General features: G+C 41.4%; 2 protein-coding genes across 3 annotated transcripts; one reads left to right on the plus strand and one right to left on the minus strand.

The window, feature by feature from the left end:
- Positions 1–306: 306 nt before the first annotated feature.
- LOC310963741 (NACHT, LRR and PYD domains-containing protein 1 homolog) lies at positions 307–8,048 on the plus strand. Its single transcript, XM_083936659.1, has 10 exons — positions 307–398; positions 1,695–1,970; positions 3,067–3,110; positions 3,206–3,270; positions 4,691–4,905; positions 4,986–5,242; positions 5,333–5,461; positions 5,565–5,688; positions 6,881–6,916; positions 7,101–8,048. Exons 1-10 carry the CDS (start codon positions 392–394, stop codon positions 7,391–7,393), a joined length of 1,446 nt encoding a protein of 481 aa, XP_083792785.1. The 5' UTR covers positions 307–391; the 3' UTR covers positions 7,394–8,048.
- Positions 8,049–9,925: 1,877 nt separating this feature from the next.
- LOC310964307 (sterile alpha motif domain-containing protein 9-like) lies at positions 9,926–21,754 on the minus strand. Of its 2 annotated transcripts, none has more exons than XM_083937384.1 (10): positions 21,693–21,754; positions 16,749–19,469; positions 16,322–16,395; positions 14,785–14,849; positions 14,390–14,604; positions 14,038–14,291; positions 13,329–13,457; positions 12,880–13,003; positions 11,867–11,902; positions 9,926–11,707 (listed from the first exon to the last, which is right to left on the minus strand). In XM_083937384.1, exons 2-9 carry the CDS (start codon positions 19,450–19,452, stop codon positions 11,868–11,870), a joined length of 3,600 nt encoding a protein of 1,199 aa, XP_083793510.1. In that variant the 5' UTR covers positions 19,453–19,469; positions 21,693–21,754; the 3' UTR covers positions 9,926–11,707; position 11,867. The 2 variants fall into 2 exon arrangements, with proteins under 2 accessions (XP_083793510.1, XP_083793509.1); XM_083937383.1 differs by having other exon boundaries at positions 16,322–16,398.
- Between the last annotated feature and the right edge of the window lie 644 nt (positions 21,755–22,398).

Below are 22,398 nucleotides of genomic sequence, written 5' to 3' on the forward strand. Positions count from 1 at the left end.
ATGAATATACAGTAACCGTGTGTGTGTGTGTGTGTGTGTGTGTGTGTGTGTGTGTGTGTGTGTGTGTGTGTGAACGACTGAGACCTGACTGAGGGGAATTGTATGTACTCTTCAAAAAAAAACAAATACTCATTTTTTTTTAAAAAGCCATTAATAAAATGATTTCCTTTAACTGTTTATATGTTAAACAACTATTGCGTCACTTCCGTCGAGCCAGGGGCTTGTGTCCAGTGAGGGGCTCGTGCTCCGGGGCAGCCGCTGGAGAGTATTGGGACAGTGTTGCAGACGCGAAGCAGGAAACATCAACGACACTCGCCCGGTCCCCTGCGCACAGTGTGCCGGAAACATCTGAACTCGCAGACTTGGGCTCAAACGTCGCGACATTTGAAGAATGGCATGTAAGAGTTCACGGTTTGAATGACATTTACAAGGAGCCATAACTCTGGTGCGTGTTGTTTATGCAGGCGCGCAGGGCACAACGCGTAAAGTCACGTATTTACCTGCGGCAGGGGTGGGCACTTCCGGTGTTGTGCCGTATTCAGCACCCCTGCACTCAACCAGGATTAAAGCCTAATAGATTGAAGTTTTAACCATAAAAACTCATAAGAAATGTATTAATGAGAACACAAACCTTGCGATACATAAGTTATATTACTATATGTTGTTGTTTTTTTAATATTAAATGAATGTAGAACATTAAACTGCCTTAATACTGGTTGGTTACCACTGTAAGTAGTCCATGATGGTGGAGAGGGGGGTTGTGTTTACAATTAGAAACACAACTAATGTAGAAAAGTTTAGGTAATTCTGCATTTCACGTGGCATGTTTTACTTTCACTTTCACTTTCCGCCTTAAAGTATAGTACGATGTATTCAAAAATGCCATAAAATGGTATAATATGCATATAAAACATGTCAGAAAATACTGATAATTACAATGATATAAGTAAGAAATGATATCTAGACTATACAGCTGGAGGAGTGATAATAATATAGTGATACACTATCCGATATTTACAGTACAGACAGTAAGATGCTTCCCAATGTCCTACAAAGTTAGAGTATTGCTAAGTATATAAAGTCATAATTTAGTTTTCTGTAAAAAAATAAAAATCATAGTACACTATTCCTTTGAAATTGTCATTTAAAATATAGTAAAAACAATTAAAATGCCACGTAAAAAATCACTTTAGTATGTTATAAAAATGATTAACGGGGTATGCAATAACAGTTATAATACAGTATGCCATAACAATGTCATAGTATAGTTATCAAAATGATATATAATATGGTGTGGTGGTTAGCACTGTCGCTGTCCTGGTTCGAATCCCGGCTGGGGCCCTTCTGTGTGGAGTTTGCATGTTCTCCCCGTGTCTGTGTGGGTTTTCTCCGGTTTCCTCCCACAGTCCAAAGACGTGCAGGTGTTCGGTTCATTGATGACTCTAAATCACCCGTAGGTGTGAATGGTTGTCTGTCTCTGTTCGTCTCTATGTGCCCTGCGATAAACTGGCGTCCTGTCCAGGGTGGACCCCGCCTCATGCCCGATGTCAGCTGGGATCCGCTCCAGCCCCTCCCTGCGACCCTGACAGGGACAAGCGGTTGAAGATGAATGAACAAATGTATCAAAATATGTTACGGTTCAATTTCCCAGTGGAGTTGCGTGATTTCTTTTCCTTCATGTTCCCCTTTTCTAGTTGAGCTAGTCAGGGTGAGGAGAGAGTTCGTGGCCAACGCGTCCAAAGTTGTGATCTGGCAGCTCCTGGGGGATCTTTCAGAGGACGGTGTCTTGACTCATAGCGAGAAAGACTCAATACTCGAAGAGAACAAGAGCGTCGCAGATATGGCACGCGGCCTCATCGACACGGTAAGGAAGAAAGGAGACAAAGCCAGCAGGAGGATGATGGATCTTCTTCAGAGCAGAGATCCTGCACTTTACGACAAACTGTCCTTTGGTGAAGCTTCTCAACCGGGTGAGCTGACTTGTTCTAATCATCCTATTTTGATCCAGACCTGATGTTATACTTTGAATAGAGGTGTGAAGAGAAGAACAAGTACAAGTAGAGCAGGTTGTCCTCCACGCGAAAGATCCGCAGTTCAATCTCCCCGTCTCCTCTGGTCCTCATGTCGAAGTGTCCTTGGGCAACACACTGAACCCCAAATCCCCCCCGTGCTGCACATGGGTGTGTGAATGTGGTCTGAATGGTCAGAGTAGATAAGAAGTAGAATGTCTGTGAATGTGGCAGCAGTGTAAAAGCACCTTGAGTAGGCAGAAGACTAGAAAACTGCCTCATAAAGAAGTCCATTTACCATCAAAGTCATAGTAAAGATACATTGTAATTTCTGGTTAGCACTGTCGCCTCACAGCCAGAGGATTGCCGGTTCGAATCCCGGCTGGGGTCCTTCTGTGTGGAGTTTGCATGTTCTCCCCGTGTCTGCGTGGGTGTTCTCCGATTTCCTCCCACAGTCCAAAGACATGCCTGTGTTAGGTTCATTGATGACTCTAATTTGCCCGTAGGTGTGAATGGTTGTTTGTCTCTATGTGCCCTGTGATAGACTGGCGTCCTGTCCAGGGTTTACCCCGTGTCACTCCCGATGTCAGCTAGGATCGGATCCAGCCCCCCCACATTAGGCACAAGCAGTTGAAGATGATCACTCATAGTATAGTACATAGTCCCTGTGCGGCATACATTAAATGTTAATAATCTGCTGACCTTCAAAGCCCTACCCCACCTGTCCCCACATCCAGACGTAGTAGCTTGGGCGCCAGAGCCTTCAGCTGCTCTGCGTCTCGAACACTCTCCCAACTCACATCTGTCACCTGGACTCGATCCATCACTTCAATACGCAAAACACACCTCTTTAGATTTTTGTTTTAATCAACTTGATTTGAAAGAAAATGCATTATTATTGTTATTATTATTAATAATTATAATAACCTACAGTCCATTTCAGGTCTTTCGCTCTTAATAACTCACATTTAATACACTACTTGGCCACTGCTTCAAAATGTGTTGTACTGCTTCCCTTTGTAACTATATTTACTTACCTTATATGTCAATAACAAAGGGCCGTCCAAGGAGTGGAAGCTGAAACCTTTGGTCAGTGCTATGGTAAGTTTTATTATTTATTTTTATTATAAATGTTGTTTTTTCATATATATCTGTGAAATAGCTGATTATCAAAAACGTACTGTCTTCTGAAACAGGACTACCGTGAGTGGGTTGAGGTTGAACCTGTAGTCAACACAGTGGATGGTGTTCAAACCTACAGGTAAAAATAAAAATACTGGGATTTTTTTATCTTAAAATTCCAAAATGCTCTGTAACATTTCAATAATTTGTACTGACTAGAGCTCATTATTACATTACCTTTTTGTATCTATAAAAAAAAAACTACATCCCCAAAGCAGTTTCAGTCAAAAGCCACTGGACTTGGTTATTTTTCTAGGAAGACGTTTCACCTCTCATCCAAGAGGCTTCATCAGTTCATGTATGCATCTGACCAGGCTGGGACTAGACCAGGACCAGGACCAGGACCAGGCTGGGACTGGCCCAGGACCAGGACCAGGACCAGGCTGGGACTGGTCCAACTAACTGGTGTGGAGATCCAGGTATTCAACCTCTCACCAGGCCGATGATGTCACTAGAACCCTTTGTGCTCCAAGTGCCAACGACTGTCGTTAGAGTAGCAGTCGTTGGTGGGACGACTGTGGTCTTATTCGCTCACCGAGGAGTTGGTTTTGAGCCTTTTCTATGATTTTCTCCACTCTATGCCCTCTCATAGTGGAATTCAAGCACTCAAGCTCTCTTGGACAGAGAGGACAGATGGTTTGAAAGAGGAGTAAAAAAAGCCATCTATGTAAAAGAAGAGGAACCATCTCTAAACAGAGGAGGAGGTTTGAGACACCACTTATCTCCAATTTACAATGCTGCCCTTTCATCCCTTCCCAGGAGATTCAACAATCTAACCTCAAAGAACAACTGTTCACAAAAGGCCTCCTGTGACTCCAACGACGGTCGTTAAAGACTCAATAGAGCACTAACGAAGTCCAAACCAACTTCCCACCAACGACTGTCACTCTAACGACGGCTGTTGGCACTTGGAGCACAAAGGGTTCCAGTGACATCATCGGCCTTGTGAGAGGTTAAATACCTGGATCTCACACCAGTTAGTTGGACCAGTCCCAGCCTGGTCAGATGCGTACATGAACTGATGATGCCTCTTGGATGAGAGGTAAAAAGGTCCTTCTAGAGAAATAACCAAGTCCAGTTGCTTTTGACTGAAATTGCTTTGAGGATAGTATTTCAGTAAAGTAATTCCAAACTACTTTGGAGATCCAGACGCACCGCTAGTAGATTTCAATTTACTCTGCAGCTGCCTCTGGGCATGCACCGTTGGAGGTCATTAACTATGTCGGACAATCCCGACTCACCAAACAAATGGGCGGGTGTAGCTGGACGATGACAGTGCTGCACCATCAACATCATGATGGTAAACAACAAGGACGATAGATATGTCACCTTGTTCATTGCTCTGATTGGTCGTGACACTTTCCTATTTCGCGCAATGGTATTTTACCTTTTGAGTTGGGAATGTCTTTCGCTCACTGCCAGACCCTACATCTTTCTAGATACGGGTCTGGATTTTGAGGCTGATTCCAAATCCATTTGTCTTCCCCTTCACTCTTTAGCTTCCAGTCGAACAGAGGTTTCTTTGAATACAGCGTGTGTGGTCTGCGGTGGGTTTGTGAGAAATACGTCCACTTCACCTACCAGTACTGCTCATGGCAGGAACACACGATGAAGCCTTCATGCACGGATTACATGCCAGCAGGACCCCTACTGGACATCACAGTCAGAGCAGGGAAGTTGGAGGAGGTGCAGCTGCCACACTGGATCTGTGTTGGTAAGATGCCGTGCAGCATGCAAAGACCACATCGATCCATCCCTTTTTCTCATCACTGAATTTGTGCACTTTCTTTGCAGATGACATCTCCAAAATGTCAGACGCGTTTAGAGTTCTGCATGTGGACACCTGCGGAGAGGCTCTGGAAAAAGTGTCTGAAGTGACATCGTCCCGGGTCAAGTTACTGGAGCCAACTTTCTCACCAATCGGTGCCATGATCCGGAAGATACTTGGCTTCCCCGTGAGAGTTTTCTACGACACGTTGATATACAAGACAAACAAAGAATTCCTCACATTGGACGTTTACCTGGTGCCACCCGATCCTGCCCTACAACAGGTTTCTATTCCAGTCATTTCTTCAGACACTACGGCACAATATTGTCATCTCCGTTACCTGGATAAAAGCAGCTGTTATCCTTTTTCACAGAAAGTGGAAAGAGAGCAAAACTCTTGTGGCTCCATCAGAATCCGAAAACCAGGCCCAGATGAGTCCCTGCAAGCGGGAGATCATTTCTCCCTCACCACAGACAATACGGAAGCAACAATTCAACCCAGCGTACGTTTCAACCGTTTTAATATCAGCTCTCTGTATTCACAGTACACAAGTAAAAATATCCGCTCAATCGAGTCTTGAATCCCATTTATTATGTTTTCCACAGGCACGGAAGCTCAGAGATGATGGTAGAAGTTTGTTTGAGATGTTCCTCAGAAATGCAGACAGCGACTTCACCCTCAGGCTTGAAAGTGGGGAAAACACAGTCTGGACCTGTAGCATTCATAAAGGTCAGTCGTTTTCTAATTGGTACTGTGATACAACAACTAATAATGGCAGGTCGTATTTGCGCATCACTGTTAAAATACAAACGGTTGAAATCTGTTGTTAATGGGACCTTGAGACAGACTTTCTGGAGCAGCCATTCATGCTAAAGACGCTAGCATAGCTAACTAGCATAGCTAACTAGCATAGCTAACTAGCATAGCTTCTTTGCAGCGACCTCAGCCGGAGGGGCATTCTCCATCATTAAAGGGGACCTTTTATGCTTTTCCTGAGTTTCTGTCGTATGCATCTTGTTATAATGTCAGATGTTCCTGCTAAACATGACCAAAGTCTCAAATAATGTGGTAAATGTTATATTCGGCCGATTTAAGCTATTTTTAAATTTTTAAATTCATCGACCAACACATTAGTTCAGTTCAGTTCAGTTTATTTTCAGACATTTCAGACAAAGACATTTCATAACAAACACAAAAAATAAATGTATAAGGTCAGAAAAAAGGGAATAGGCAGAAGCTAAAGCTTATAACGCCTAAATTCATCGACCAACACATTAAGCAGCACATCTGCTTAGTTTAGTGCGCACTCGTCACACGTGTATGTTCACGTAGAGCATGTAATACGGGTAAACAAAGTTGTGATAATGTGATTTATTTTATTTCTATCACTTAGATTATGGTGATTTGACTTGGTTATATTGGAATTGAATTATAGAGTAAATTACTTTAAAAAATAAAATACTAACCTTGTATTTTTGTTGTGTTTTTGTTTTTTGATAGTTGCTAAGATGGCTGAGAAATCTAATCACTTATTATTTTTTGTATCATTTGTTATTATTAATTAAACTTGCACAGCGATGCACAGCTACGTTAGAACGTTCTGCTGTTTACTACATGTAGCTACATGCTAACGACAGCAAAAGCTGTAATATTTTTGGCTTGTCTTGTTCATTCCTCCCTAAATTGAGAGCAAACGCCTGCTACAAAATGTCCGGTTGTGTTGCGTCTGGTTTATACGGTGTTATTTGTGATTTCTGACAGTAAAAAATCACGGCTTTATTGTTCCTCAGCCCAATGCTAACAACAACTAGCGTCAAGCTAGCGGAAGAGAAAGCTGTAATATTTAACGTTTGAATTCAGTGGAAATGAACGTTACATTTGCAGTGACCTAATCAGCATTATGACCTGTGGTTTATTTCAGGAGACTACCAAGGTCGAACCACGGATCGAACACAAGGTAAGTAAGGAAAAATGAAGACGTAGGAGTGAAAAGACGCTTTTTAGATAGTGGCTTTGAACACCAATGCTAACCTTTTGCTTAGACATTTTTTCACTTCCTTGACTTCCATTTTTTACATCTGATCGTTACAGTTTCTATTGTTCACTGTTTTCTTTGCTTTGACTCTGTCTCCTTGCCTCAGGTCAGCATTTCGTGGACCTCCATCGGACGGCTCTGATTAACAGAGTGAGCGAAACAGGAGCCGTCCTGGACGAGCTCAAGGACAGGGAGGTGATCTCCAGCGAGACCTACGACGCTGTGAGCGCCATACCAACCACACGAGACCAGATGAGACGAATTCTGACGTTTGTAACAACCACCACAGCGGGCAAAGATGCTCTCCACGAAATCCTGAGAAGTATGAAGTCTATGAGGCCTCTTCTGAATGAGCTTAATTTAGGCGCCGTAAATACTTTTGTGCATGTTTCGAGGTAGAGGAAATTTTGGTTTAACTACGGCTTCAGAGGAGATGAAGATATACATTACAGACCAAACAACACAGAAAGATGATCGGATGTTATAAGTACTGCGCCTGTCGGTCGGCAGTACTTATCTGCAAAACATCCAAAGACAATTTTTTGGTGGACTGAGTTGTATGTATTTTAAAGGCCCTTATCCGGCCGTAACACCCTTTCTGGGTCCAAGCGCTCCGTTGAAATAAAACAAACAACAACGGCCAAACGCGCACATTTACGATCACCTCTTTCATCAGTTAGACGTCGTTTTCATCCGTAAAGAAAGAGGTAAAATGACAATGACGTTGTATCACGTTGTTGCACTGCGGCTTTGTAGAAATACGAGGCTTGGACCCTGAAATCATATCGTAAAAGGGCGTTGCGTCACGACTCAACAGCCGGATCAGGACATTCATTCATCTTCAACCGCTTGTCCCTGTCGGGGTTGCGGGGGGCTGGAGCCGATCCCAGTTGACATCTGGTGTGAGGCAGGGTACAACCTTGACAGGACGCCAGTTTTTTGCAGGGCACATAGAGACGAACAGAGACAGACAACCATTCACACCATCAATTAACCTAACACGTGCACGTCTTTGGACTGTGGGAGGAAACCGGAGAACCCAGAGAAAACCCACCCAGACACGGGGAGAACATGCAAACTCCACACAGAAGGGCCCCAGCCGGGATTCAAACCAGGAACCCTCATGCTGTGGGGCCACAGTGCTGACCACCACACATTAAAATGATTTGTTTTTATAGTTTTATATATCTGGAAAATACATAGTGCTTTGCTTTTTTTTATTGTTTTGGACTGCAAGTGTTGGGTATTTTAACCTGGTTGTGACCAGTTGAGAGTCAAATCTACAAAAATTAATATTAAAAGTGATTTGTTTTCGGTTTTCCCCCCGACTCCTGCTGTTGAATTCATTTCTGACACAGTGAAGCACCCATAGTGACCTTTACCTGTATGGCTGGTTCATGGCATCATTTATCCTAACCACTTAATCAACTCACACTACTACTACTGTAACTACATTTTAAATATCCATAATAAATAATAATAAAAAATTCTTACTCGTCCAAATGTTAATTTCAGATATCCAGATAACGTCATTCTTAACAGTACAAATGACGTCACTTTTGTTATTCATGTGTATTGGGGCTTTGAATAATCCAGATATCCACAGTTACATTTTAGATATTCAGAATGAACATTTTGGATATCTGTAGTGTAATTATTCTGCCGTAATTCAATTCAATTCAGTTTTATTTACAGTGCCAATTCATAACAAAAGTTCTCAGGACACTTTAAATAGAGTAGGTAAAGACCACACTGGATTTACAGAGAACCAACAATTCCCCCGTGAGCAGCAACAAGTCGCAATATCTTTCATAAAAATAGTAATAATCAGTATAGTCATTATAGACAGTATTAATCTTGTGCACACAGTGGCAAATAGGAGGAAGAAGAGAGAGAAAAAGACGGACAGATGGACACTTCCAGAGACGCAACCACAAAAGTAACAGTAACTGTAATAATATCTATAGTAATGTGATTAAAATAGCTATTTAACTCTTTCAGCTACTTGTTTTGCCGTTTTTAAGTGCATACAATGCTAATTATATGAAAATAATAATTATTGGCATATTCATTTATGTACACATCATGTTTTAAGCTGTATCCGTAGATGACTAGTGACAATCCGGTGAGCCTTCAATGCTGCGTATATTAAACGGTCGTCGTTTGATTTAGTTTTGATAATAATATGTTGTATTCATGTTAATGTTTAATTTTAACTGAGGAAAAAAAGGAGCATTGCAGCAGTTTGGATCAGATCTGTTTTTTTGTTTGCATGATTCCCTTCACTTTTCGGGTGGTGTCTCGCTTATTGTATTTAGATAAAAGCATCTGCTAAATGAATGTAATGTAAATAAAACAATTAACAATCACGGTGCAGTAACTCTGAGGAGCCCCTAGGGGTCACAGGTCCACCGTGGGAGATCTCTAATTTAAAGGCCCTATTATACCGCCCTACAAAGCCAAAGTGCAGTAACTACGAAAACTTAAAGTCTTTAAAGTTTGTTTATTGTCCCAACGAATGAATACGTGGCACTCTGACGATGGATTACGGTTTACTGGTTTGTCATTTAATAACATTTCTAACCTAAATCGATCCTCACCTTCGTACTTTTAGACCCAAAGTTATGCAGAAATCCTGTCATTAGTGATTTCGTTACTGCACTTAGGCTTTGTCGGGCAGTATAACCGTTGTCAGATTCCTACATGTGTTTTGTGTTTCTACTAGAACATGTTTGCATGCTTTAATGTTCATACAAAACTTTTTTTTTCTATTTACAAATTGTATTTCATTTCTTATTATTGAGTGTTGATGTGTGTGGATGTCCAGATTCAACCAAGGCTACAAGATCACACTTTTGTCTCAGAATTAACATTGCAAAAATAAAAGCTTTATTGGAAAAATAAAAAGTGACACAACCCTCCGTGATTATTATACACACCTGAGAAAATGTCACAATGCATAGACAATATCATTCTTGACTACATAGAAACAAGATAAAATGACGGACAGCAGTAACAGAAAAAAATATATGTCAAAGAATAAATCATTTTTTAGAATAAAACATACTGAGATCATACTGGGGGCGACACAATGGGGTTGTTCGCCTCACAACAAGGGGGTTCCTGGTTCGAACCCTGGGGCCTTTCTGTGTGGAGTTTGCATGTTCTCCCCGTGTCTGCGTGGGTTTTCTCCGGGTTCTCCGGTTTCCTCCCACAGTCCAAAGACGTGCAGGTGTTCGGTTCATTGATGACTCTAAATCACCCGTAGGTGTGAATGGTTGTCTGTCTCTGTTCGTCTCTATGTGTCCTGTGATAGACTGGCGTCCTATCCAGGGTGGACCCCGCCTCACGCCTGATGTCAGCTGGGATCGGCTCCAGCCCCCCGTGACCCCGACAGGGATAAGCGGTTGAAGATGAATGAATGAATGAATGAGTTCATACTGAGGAACCCAGTGTGTGAACAAACAAACCTTCAAACTCTTCATTAATCATACACGTAACATTTCCAAAGTCTTTTGTAAAGTGAATTACAATATTCAACCAAAGCATTGTGCTCCTCCTCACATACTTAATGTACTCGTACGACCTTCGGAACGGTCAAACTATTCAAACACTTAAACAACAGAATCTGTGTCTTTGAAAATGCACCAAGCGTGTCCTCTAATACATTGTCCCTGGGGTTGCTTGATGTAAAATACTGAATATTTACATAAAAAAAGGAATGAAAATTGATGCTGATATTACCAAAAATATATAAAAATACTGAATATATAGATAAAAAAGCTTTTTCCACTAAGAGTACAGGTTTCTTTCTGTGTTGCTAATTCATTAGTAGTTTTAATATCTTTTATATTTTCACGTTTTATAAATCCACAATGCAAAGGGTGAGTAGGTGTAGCTCCAAGCATAATCCAATTCAATTCTATTTTATTTATAGTGGCAAATCATAACAAAAGTGATCTCAGGACACTTTACAGAGTAGGTAAAGACCACACTCTATGACTTATTTATGATTTACAGAGACCCAACAATTCCCCCGTAGAGTACGGTGGCAACGAAAACCTTCACTATAACAGACAGGAACGTCAGACAGACCCAGCTCTGTGGAGGACGCACATCTGTCTGCACCGGAGAGAGGAAGAGAAGAAGAGAGAGAGAAAGAGAAAACAGAAAGATGGACAGAGACAGACACACTTCCAGTAACTATAATAATATCTATAGTAATGTGAATATGACTTATATGTTATGGCAGTTAATACAGCAGAATAGACAGGTGCAATACTTGTATTATCTGATCATCTGTCTGTGTTGCGTAATCTGCATTTTTTTTGTCTTTAATGGAGCCCCTTCCTCTAAAGTTAGAGTTAAACTAAAAAGTCCTTTATCTCAAAAGACACAAAAGGCCTTCTGTTGTACTCTCCAAATTCACTTTCACTTTGGTTTTCCCATCACAGTGACAAATTTCCACTACGTGTCCAAAACTACAGCACTTCTCTTTACTTTTTTACATTCTTCTCCTTTATCCAGATCACTGAAGCCGATAAAAGAGGCACTTCCTATGCTCTTTATACTTATAAGGATTTCAAAGAGCCATATTGTGCAGTTTGTATGAGCTCCCATAGCATCATCGTTTTCATTTGGGATCAACCTCCAATCCTCGAGTTTATCCCTGCATCGTTCACTGTGAGCTGTCCGATGGCGACCAAAGAAATGCTGCCCCGAAGCAGGGAGATAAAAGCAAAGCACAGAAACAGTGAACACCAGAAGTTGTGATGACCACATGTTCAAATTCTAAAACAAAGAACTGAATAAAATGTTTAAGTAAAGGGTGTTCGAGGCCACTGTGCGAAGTCATCTTCTTTTCTTTCTTACCTTATTTATGATCAGGGTTTTCACTTTGGTAGTCTCCTGAAATAAAATACAGGTCACAATGCACATTAGTTAATAGATATTTAGCAAACTTAAAGAATTACCTCAACAATCTGACTTATGCTCCTGACGAATCATTTCTTATCTGTATTTACATATGACGGGTAAGCTCTGCGGATGCGTCCATGTAAACTATGAAAGGCCGAGAGGGACATAAAGCACTACATGGTACAGGTAAGGCTAAACGTGTTTTGGCTCAGAGCCAGCCACGCACTTGTCACTGCCCCGGCAAATTTGAAAGCCTGCACTGCCCTTTTGTCCATAATGCAAGATCATACTTATGCCACGCCACAGGAGAAGGAACCATCGTCGGCGAAAAAGAGAATTTAGGCGTAGTCCACACGAACGTGGGTATTTTGAAGACAAACTTTTATGGCCCCACACGAAACCGTAAAATACGCCTCAAACAGTGTCATGCACATGCCAAAGCAGTAGGTGGCGATAGCGCTCCTAACAGGAAGGCCATTTTAGCCAATCACAAGGCTGAAAAAAATTCATAACGGAAAAACAACAATGGGGAAACCAAGGCCGGGCACAGTGTGACGTCAAACAATGTTGACGTCAAACAATGTTGAGAAGAAATTGCGGTTTTCCTGTCCACGTGACACTGCTGAAACCGGACTTTTCGAGAAAGTTCAGCCTGAACTCTGGTTTATAAAAACTCCAGTTTCAGGCTTGCGATTGAAACCTTGCAGCTTAGAGGAGGCGAGATAAATCTGATGTAAGAAATTAACCTGAATTAACCTATATCTTGAGTTTAGTGTACGCGTGACCTAACACCGTTGCTACATAGGTCCTTTCACCGTCCTGTCTGCAGCGATTTCTGTGGTTTTTCCTTTGCTCTGCCTGTCAAAGCACTTTGTAAACGTCTGTTCTTAAGATGCTCTTTAGATAAAGCTATTATTATTATTACTATTATTATATTTATTACATAAATCAGTTTGAAAACAACTGACCTTTGTGAATGGTACAGGTCCAGACGGTGTTTTGCCCATTTTCAAGCCTGAGGGTGAAGTCACCGTTTGCATTTCTGATGAACACCTCAAACAAACCTCTACCGTCATATCTGAGCTCTCGTGTCTGTGGAAAACATAATAAATGGGGTTCAATACATTTTCTGCAGTCATTATTTTCCAAAAATGATCTGCATTTATTATTTGAAAAAAAGTGATAGAATAGTAACATAGCTAGTGAACAGTAGCCTGGGAACCAGACAAATTCTGAGCTTGTGTTTCATGTATTTGACATGTCTGGCCCCTTTCCCATTCAGACAGATTTCCAGCAGCTTGAGATCTGATGGGCCAATCAGAATTGTTTATCTCTCGTGTGTGTGTGTGTGTGTGTGTGTGTGTGTGTGTATGTGTGTGTGGAGCAGAGAGCTGATAGTAAAACTGTTGAAACATACTCCGGGTTGAATCGTTGCGTCCCTCTTGTCTGTTGTGAGGGAGAAATTATCTCCCATTTTCATGGACTGGTCTGGGCCTGGTTTTAGGATTAATATTGACCCACAAGATTTTTCCTTTTTTTCTACTTCCTATGAAAAAAAAGGATACAAGCATAGCAAGTATAGTCACAGTGGTTATTGTCTGCTTTTTCAAGGAGAATACAATTTCTAAGCATGCCGTTTACCCAGGTGCATATGTGTTCAGGCTGTTCTCATGAAGTTTTCCTACATAAAACAACGAAAAGTAAGGTGCACTAACTCGTGTGTATTCCACGTTTTGAAAGCTTTGGGTGGCGAATGGTTCCCAAAACATAGGACTTGGACGAGCAGGGTTCGTTTCCCAGGTCGTGGCCATTCATGTCCCGGTGCCGTTCATGTCCTGGATGTACTTAACCAAACCACTGCCCTTTTTCTTATCTGTACCAAGTGATTTTAGTGCCTATGCCTAACTGTCACAGTTTGTCGGCTAAAATCGGTCACATAATGGTCTTTGTGTTGTCGCCGTCAGTCTACTGCATGGTCCATATCTGGTCCGTTTTCATTCACCGTTACGTAAAACATCATACAAATTTCTGCAGGTAACTTTTCGTACGATATCCCATGAACCTGTTCATGAGATTACGTTGATGTGTTAAATCATGTTCGTGTTTGAGACAAATGAAATAGAAACCTGTTGTTGAGCAGAATCACGTGGCACCAGATAAACATCCAATGTGAGGAATTCTTTCTTTGTCTTGTATATCAACACGTCATAGTAAAATGGGATGCCAGCTCTCTCCCGGATCACGACACCCTTTGGTGAGAAAGTTGGCTGGTGATACTTGACGTGGGACGATGTCACTTCAGACACTTGTTCCATAATGACCACACCACATGTATCCGCATGTAAAACTGCAAACATGCCTGACACTCTCGAGTCTTGGTCTGCAAAGTACAAAGACATTTAGTGATGGAATTTATGAATGCATATATTATCGCATCACTAGACTAGAAATGCCCTTTTCTATTATATGACAACTCACCTACACAGATCCTGTGTGGCAGATGTACCTCCTCTATTTTCCCCGCTGTGACTGTGATGTCCAGTAGGGGTCCTGCTGGCATGTAATCTATACACAAAGGTCTCCTCATGTGTTCCTCCCATGAGAGAAACTTGTATGTGAAGCTGACTGCTTCCTTACAGACCCAACGCAGGGCAGACACGCTGCATTCATACTTTCCTGCTTGAGACTGGAGGCTAATTTTGAGAAAGGGAAAAATAAATACTGCACTTAGGAACAAACAAGATTACATTTTGATACAAAATGCATTACCAGTGTAAAACACTGCTGTGATGACACTTAAATGAGCCATCATTGCTTTTCAGTTCATGTGATGTCTGTGCATTGAAATGTATTATTTAAGATGAAATATTTACCTATAGGTTTGAACCTCACCCACTGTGTTGACCTTAGGTCTAACTTTAGTCACATCCTTGGAGTCCTGTTTCAGAAGGAAATTTTTATTTTATTAAAAACAGTCGTGGTTGTTGGATCAGTTATTATTCTTTAAAGTGTAATTCTGGCGCAAAATCCTCCCATGGTCTTTTTCGGCACTTACACTCATCAAATAAGCCATCGAGAAACTTTTTCTCTTGTAGCAACTATTTACGTAGAAATCCGATATAGACGCTAACAGCCGAACGTGGCTAACACTGAGTAGCTCGGGGCAGTACGGTGAAGGCATTAAAACCACTAATACTGCTGAAAATAACAGCAAACCTCTGCTGCAGCATGAGAAGAGTCCCTACACATAAAACAAAGCACCAATGGGCTCCTTCCTGTTGGCTTGACTTTGGTAATCCACTTGAATGGACTTTACTACGAGAGGAGCTGGTACCTGGGCCAGTTATTAAGTCTTTCAAACACTCTTTTAATAGACTCCAGGTTCACTATCTACATTGTTGGTGCTTCGTTTTCTGTGTAGGGACTCTTCTCATGCTACTGCAGAGGTTTGGTGTTATTTTGAGCACTATTAGTGGTTAAAAAAGACGTTTTAATGCCTTCACCGTACTGCCCTGAGCTTATAATTGTTAGCCATGTCCAGCTGTTTGCGACTCTACCGACTCTACTCTCTATATGGATTTCCCCATTAATAGTTGAAAAAACTGTCGCAATGGCCTGTTTGATGTATGTAAGTGCCGAAAAAGACCATGGGATGATTTTGCGCTAGAATTACACTTTACCATAGGGTGGCGAAGTCCCGCCTTTGTATTTCCAGTGCATGGGCCCTCAATATGAATTTCTGATGCATGTATTCCTGTGGCTATTAAAAACTATTTTATTGTTATGTTTGAATTGTGCCATGAATTTCACACATGCTGTTTGTGGTTATTTAAAAATAATCATGCAAAAAAAACTACGATTTATCGCGAAGAAGTTTGATAATGGTAGGTTTTTGCGTGAGGCCTCTTTGCGAACTACAACTCTTCGCTGCTCTGGACGTGAATGACATACGTCACCACGCGTGCTTGGTCCTCTAGTACAGACACGCCGGTATCTCTGCTGTGCTTCACTGCATTTTTCCCAGGGGAGGATAATAATATCGAAAGGGGTGAAAACCATTACCTGTCGGGGCATGTGGAGAGTTTTACTTACGCTGAGAGAAAAGGGTGATGATGTGACGTCACATACGCGGCATGACGTAGTCTTTTCACTGTGTTTTCTCTACAGCCTTAAACTGAACAGTTGCACAATAAACGGTCAAACTCTCGACATGAAAAATGATCATTTAAATCCACAAACAGCATATTTCAAATGCAGGGCATATAATGACTGGGACCAGCAAATAATTAAATCATCTGCATTGAGATCCATTCAGTTTTTACAATGACAGAGGTCCCATGGGGTCTATCGGAAGGGGTGGGACTTTGCCACTCTATAAAATGCAATAAAAAGCAAAAACTAACAACTTACAATATCACCACAACAAGCTCCAAACTTCAAACTCGCAGAGAGCCCTTGTTGTGAGGTATCGGTCTCTGCGATTTCTACTATACAAGGGAATGGGATTTCATTAGTGGTGTACACAGCAATTACATTTTTTTTTAAAATCAACAGCAACGTAACTCTTCAAAAACGATGCCTTCGCAACTCCGATAATCAACAGGCCTTTTTCTGTGAAGAGTCTTGCTATTTTCTATTGACAGAGTGTTTAAAATTCAATAGCTTTATAGTTTAGCTCTTACAACACAGCAGGTTATGGAGCACTGTTTCACTGAGGACGGCAGGGAAATCAACAGCTAAGAATACATCATTTATGATGTGACTACAAGGTATTTGTAGTAATACATTTCTGCCAGGTAGATATTTAATTTTGCTTGAATTATGAAACCCTTCTTACCCTTTTCTGCAGCTTTAGTCTGGATGGCAAAGGCCACAGGACCTTGGATGGTAAACCCAAGGTAAAAGGAAACCTGACGTGGTATCCAGAGGCTGCTCCGGACGTTTGCATCCAGCTCGATCGCTGTTCCACTGATAGTCGCAAAGACTCTGTGGTTTCGTACCTCCCCTTCAACTTTGAGAAGGCGTGCTTGGACCTTGGGATCTTTGAAAATATTCTCATTACTCCAATCATGTGTTGTTTCCTCGTTTTGCCCGAGAAACATTTTTTCAAGGACCTTTCTGTGAACAATTCTGTTCAGATCTTGACCTTTTCCAATGAAAAACAGAGGGCGGAGGTATCTTGATCGAAAGTGTTTCTTATATGCATGTTCATAGGAGCAGTGCATTTGCTCAATGGATTTCCTGAGGTCAAGGTCACATTTGTCTTCACTGTCTGCAGGCCAGAACAGGAGAAGGGTTAACATTTGGAGCTCAAGTGAATCTTCGGGGATCAGAGGCCTTTTCTGTTTAAAAACAGTTAAGTGTTTGCAATCAGAAGGAAACGTTGCTCCCATATTCTTTAACATGATATGGGCGAGGATGTAGTTGCCCAGAGCTGTTACTGAATCTTTGTGTTGTAGAAAGATTGCTTCCCAACATTCAGTTATGTCATTAAGTTCTGATTCAGTGCGATTTCTGTCAAGACATGAGAGAACCCCAGAGGATGTGGAAGCCAGTTTTTGTTTAAGCTTCTGGATGAGATCAGCAGCTTTTTCTTTGAGATGCTTTGGTGGGGTGTCTCCGACATACTGCCTGTAGGAGCCCGATGTATCTCTAGAGAGGTAGGAAGGATCATCTTTCTTCATGTCAGGCTTTGAATAAGTCAGATATTTATCAAAAAATGCACACTTCCTCTCAACCTCGTCTCTGAGGTTGTCAATGAGATCGTTAAATCTGGAGAGTTTGTTGTCTCCGAGGACTCCCAGGACAGAGCTCAAAGACACATCCTTTGTGAGAACTTTTCTCCAAGTTTCGTTCTGACTGACAAGTAGGTCGTACACAAGGCTGCAAACCTGCAGATAACCAAACAGCCCTCTCACGTTAAAAACACGAGAGACGTTTATTCCATCTTTTTTCCTGTCCATCCCACATTCATTTTCCGCAAGTCGTTCTTCATCTTTGAAAGCCTGAATGGCGTTTGTGGCCAGCTGCAAAATTTCTCTTGGGTTGGCAGAATGCTCTACGTTCTTCAGACGGTTCTTATGGACTTGGCCCAGTGTATCAGCAACAAATGAGTTCAGGGGATCCCTTAGCTTTGCTTCCTTTGCCCACTTCTCTGCCTGATTGTAGTTGTGTAGTTCTATACAATAAAAACGAGCAAGTGCTTGTGGAAAAAATGGATTTTTTTTAAAGGTATTCGTTGCCAACTCTAAAACGGATGCACTCTGTTTCTCTCCCTCCGTCTTTTGAATATCTAGAATCAGTCTAGAAAATCGTTCCGGTTCATCTTGTTTCTCTGTGCGATTGGTTGGGTTCTCTTCATTTCCCGTTTGTTGGGGTTTTGGTTTTCTTTTGGTTAGCATGTCTTTGACAAAGCCAACCAAAAACAGAGGAACCTCATCTCTGCACAAAGAGGTCAAGAGGTTTCTTGTTGTGTCACTTCTGGTCACACCTACTTCACCCATCAATTCAGTACAACACTGTGCTATCATAGAGTGAGCCATGCAGACTTTGTTTTCAGACCCACCTTGTTGGAAGGTGATCATGAGATGGCTTAAGGGCTCCATTCTGTCCTCCAGTGAAAAGTCTCCGTGGACGTAGTCGTCATGGTTGAAGAAGTCGAGGAACTGAGACTCCAGAAGATATGATCCTGGTACATAGGCATTCAGCAGGGATAGGAAGGCAGCAAGCTGGGTCTTCTTTGGTCTTTTAGATCTTTTAATGGTTTTGAATACAGAACATGCCTCTTGGATGTAAGCTTGAGAGAAATTAGTTTGCATTATGTTGAAGCCGTGGAATTGTTTGTATTTATCACTGTACCTTCTGCTAAGTTCTTCCTTTTTCTCATCGAATTGTATCCTCTCTGTGTTGGAGAGTACTTTCAGTAGGCTGACCTGGTCACTTGGTAGAACTGTATCCTCTCTAATGCAGTTGAGTAAAATCACCACAGGTATTCGTGTGAATATCTTCTTCTCAGCAACCTTCATCATAATGCTGTCTTGCAGATTTTCCAAAATTTGCTCACCATTCACCAACAGCAGCACAGTTTTCTGTTGACCTCGAGTTCCGGCTGTGAAAAGGTGGACCACCTCCTCTGCAACTTTTGGGATGTCTGAGGTTGAGCCTGTCAAAACAGCACTCCTGAAGGTTTTCCTCAAGTCCCACAACACCTTCATGGCCAGTGTGGTCCCTCCACACCCTGGCTGGTGGAAAAATTTAACGGTTTGTACTCCAAAGAATTTTCCCTTTTTGTCAATTTGTCCCCTGAGTGTATCATATCCATCTCGTTTGATGAAAGGAGTTCCGATGCCATCTGACTCTGCCTGTTCACTAATGTAAAAGTTTAACCATTTGGGCGGGGCCCCTCTGTAAAAGTTTTCCTCTGTCTGTTCAACAACTTCTGGATCTATTTCACTTCCTTCAAACTGATTTGAATCGAGAACATCCAACAGTGGGAGGGAAATATCCCCATTTTTAGCAGTTGCCAGGGCTGGTCTCGCCATCTTGGACTTTCAGTTTCCTGAAGACATAAAAAGCAAAGCTAATTTTGATTTCAGTTCTTTTCTTGTATGGTAGTTGCAAACTTTGAATACTGTAGCATCAAATGTTTTTTTCTAGTGGGAGGAAAACAAAATAAATGGTTTTGAGGTACATTGATGTAATATTGTTAGCACACTTACACCTTTGCATTTATGTACAACATTGGAAAAATAAAGTTATTCTTATGCATGAATATCAAGTTTGTAGGGTTCAAAATGACTCCTGAGGCAATTTTTCCCATAATAAGAATTTACATTTAGTTTTATAAAAACAAAGTTGTACTTTATACTGTTTGTAATGATTTAAAGTGTACATCCGGCACAAAATCACCCCATGTCCTTTTTCAGAACTTACATACATCAAATAAGCCATTGAGACAGTTTTTTTGTGTAACAACTATTAACAGAGAAATCCGGGAGAGTTGATAACAGACGGACGTGGCTAGCACTGATGAACTCGGGGCAGTACGGTGAACGCATTAAAATCACTTTTTTAACCACTAATACTGTTTAAAATAACACCAAACTTCTGCACGAGTAGAAATGGGCTCCTTCAACTTGAATGGACTTTACTATGAGAGGAGCTGGTACCGGGGACAGTTGGTCAAGTCTGGCTTTAAGGGCGCACTCACACTGTCCTTCCGTCTCGGGCCAAAACCGTTTTTTCAGCTAAAGCCTAGTGCGTTTGAGCAGTGTGAGTGCACCCGCTCCGCGCATAACTGCGGACACGGCCCGCCTGAGAGAGGTGGGCTTTTGTAGAGCCCGTTTGCACATGTACGAGCACGAGCACGAGGCCTACGGCGGGTCTGACGTCCTTTATGTGCGCCTGTTCGGACATAGAAAATAGAAGGAGGGACCATGCGCGGACATTTAACAACAACAACAATGGCGGGTTCACGTTGGTGTGATGCGGAGGTGGAGTGTTTACTGCAGATTTGGTCGATGAAAAGATTCAAAAACAGTCGACAAGACGCACAAAAACTCAGAGGTCTATTGAAAGATTTGTAAACAAAGCCACGCTTCACGATGACGTCAATCAATGCGTGTGACATGTTACGGCGTGATGACGTATGGACAGCAAGAAGCATTTGCGTGAGGCCCAGGCAGTGTGGGTACAAGCGGGCCTGGGGCGCGGGGGTAGAGGGAGGGGGGATAAATACCCTAAAGCCCTGGGCACAGTGCGGAAGGACAGTGTGAGTGCGCCCTTAGCGACTCTATCAGGTTTCTCCGTTAATAGTTGTTACATGAAAAAAAAACTGTCTCGATGGCTTATCTGATGAATGTAAGTGGTGAAAACGACTATGGGATGAATTACACTTTTATGACCCTATAAATGTGTTTACTTATTGTGTACACATTATACTAATATTCAATGAGGGGGGATCTTAACCTGGCTTACCCTTGATTGAAGAACCTCAGTGACATAATGCATTCACCAATCCCTTGTCTAGCTTACCCAATGTACAGAGAGGATAGTCAGGCGCCCTTCCATATTATTACATTATCTATTTTTATGTAACAAAAGTACATAAATTAGTCTTGACTTAGTTAGTCTTAATTTAGTGTACTTAACACATATTTAAAATAGAATAACTTACTTTTTAGTGTATTTTTTTAACATATTTATCATGTTAGTAATCTGTTCCCACAATTATATAAAAGTGAACATGTGGACCAGAATTATCTCCCAGTTTCTTATTTTGATATTATAACTTGTGACAACACATCTGTAAGGTCCTGAGGGTTATGACTGTTATTAGTTGTTATAACTGGTTTTGTTCAAAAGTGCTGAATTACATTATATTATACATTTTGTATGGTTCATTGTTGTTTGAAAGATAAAGCTAAGCCAATGTCAGTTTAGCTACTGTAAACATTCAGGTAACATTATTCGGCTAAAGGAACATAAACAGAGTGTCACTAACGCACGTTATACGGATAAAATACAGAATGACAAACCATAATACTTTATGATATTCTAGGACTAGGGTCCAGCTGCAGGGGAGAGAACATCAGACGAGGAAATGTTAAATGTTACTTCCGGCTCTGCCCTGTGAACAAGTTTTAGCCTGATGTTGCCGATATATAGCATATGACAGATATAAATGGAGCACAGGAATTATAGTTCATGATGTTTAAAACAGAAAAGCGAGAGTCCATCTGGAGCTTCTACATGTTTGCAGATTCACATAAAGTTTTCTTACCTTTTTTCATTCGACGTGGATGTCGCTGAAGTCTTGTGAACACATCTTATACTCAGTAGTTGTGACCTGTGTAATGCAACCTGAAACGTTGGAGTAAATATACCCACATGCCCCACCTACAGTAGGTGGGTGTGAATGCAGACTTAGATGTCAATGCCAAACACTGTAATACATAACAGTTTTGTTTTATTGTACAGGCTTTATGATTTCCAGTAAAGGGTGGGGCGAGTTGTCTTCATCAGAGTTGCTGGTGACTTTCAGGTACTTTCATCATCTCCACTATAGTCAAAACCAAAACATGTCTTACGATGAAATGAAACAAAGTGCCGTTTAAACGGTTGATAGTCAGTTTCGTTTCCTTTGATTCACACAAGGAAACCTAACAATGCATTCCTTCACCAACAGTTCATTCCTGTGGTGACCTGTTCATTACAGGTTTAACCAGAGTTGGATTTAATCTGTTGTGGATTCAGATTAACCTGCGTACATGATACATACCTCAGGTTTATCAGTACACATGAGTAAAGGTACTTAAATGATTCCCAATGAATAATTTCTGTTTTGGAAATATTTTCTTTCCATTTTGTAACCTCTCTAAACCAATGGTTCTCAAACTTTTTTCAGTAATGCACCCCCCTTACAACGAAAAAAATGTTTGGGTAGAAAAAAAGCCTTTAATATGGAAAAATCGTGATTGCATTGTTGC

Source organism: Echiichthys vipera (assembly GCF_963691815.1).
Source record: "Echiichthys vipera genome assembly, chromosome: 22".
Lineage (NCBI taxonomy): Eukaryota > Metazoa > Chordata > Actinopteri > Perciformes > Trachinidae > Echiichthys > Echiichthys vipera.

Coding starts and splice junctions, on each gene's coding strand:
- LOC310963741 (XM_083936659.1), top strand. Junction 3,111..3,205: donor AACCTTTGGTCAGTGCTATG/GTAAGTTTTATT, acceptor CTTCTGAAACAG/GACTACCGTGAGTGGGTTGA. Junction 5,243..5,332: donor CCGATCCTGCCCTACAACAG/GTTTCTATTCCA, acceptor CCTTTTTCACAG/AAAGTGGAAAGAGAGCAAAA.
- LOC310964307 (XM_083937383.1), bottom strand. CDS start 19,452: ATGGCGAGACCAGCCCTGGCAACTGCTAAAAATGGGGATATTTCCCTC. Junction 16,399..16,748: donor GACTAAAGCTGCAGAAAAGG/GTAAGAAGGGTT, acceptor TCCCTTGTATAG/TAGAAATCGCAGAGACCGAT. Junction 13,004..13,328: donor ACGCAACGATTCAACCCGGA/GTATGTTTCAAC, acceptor TGTTTTCCACAG/ACACGAGAGCTCAGATATGA.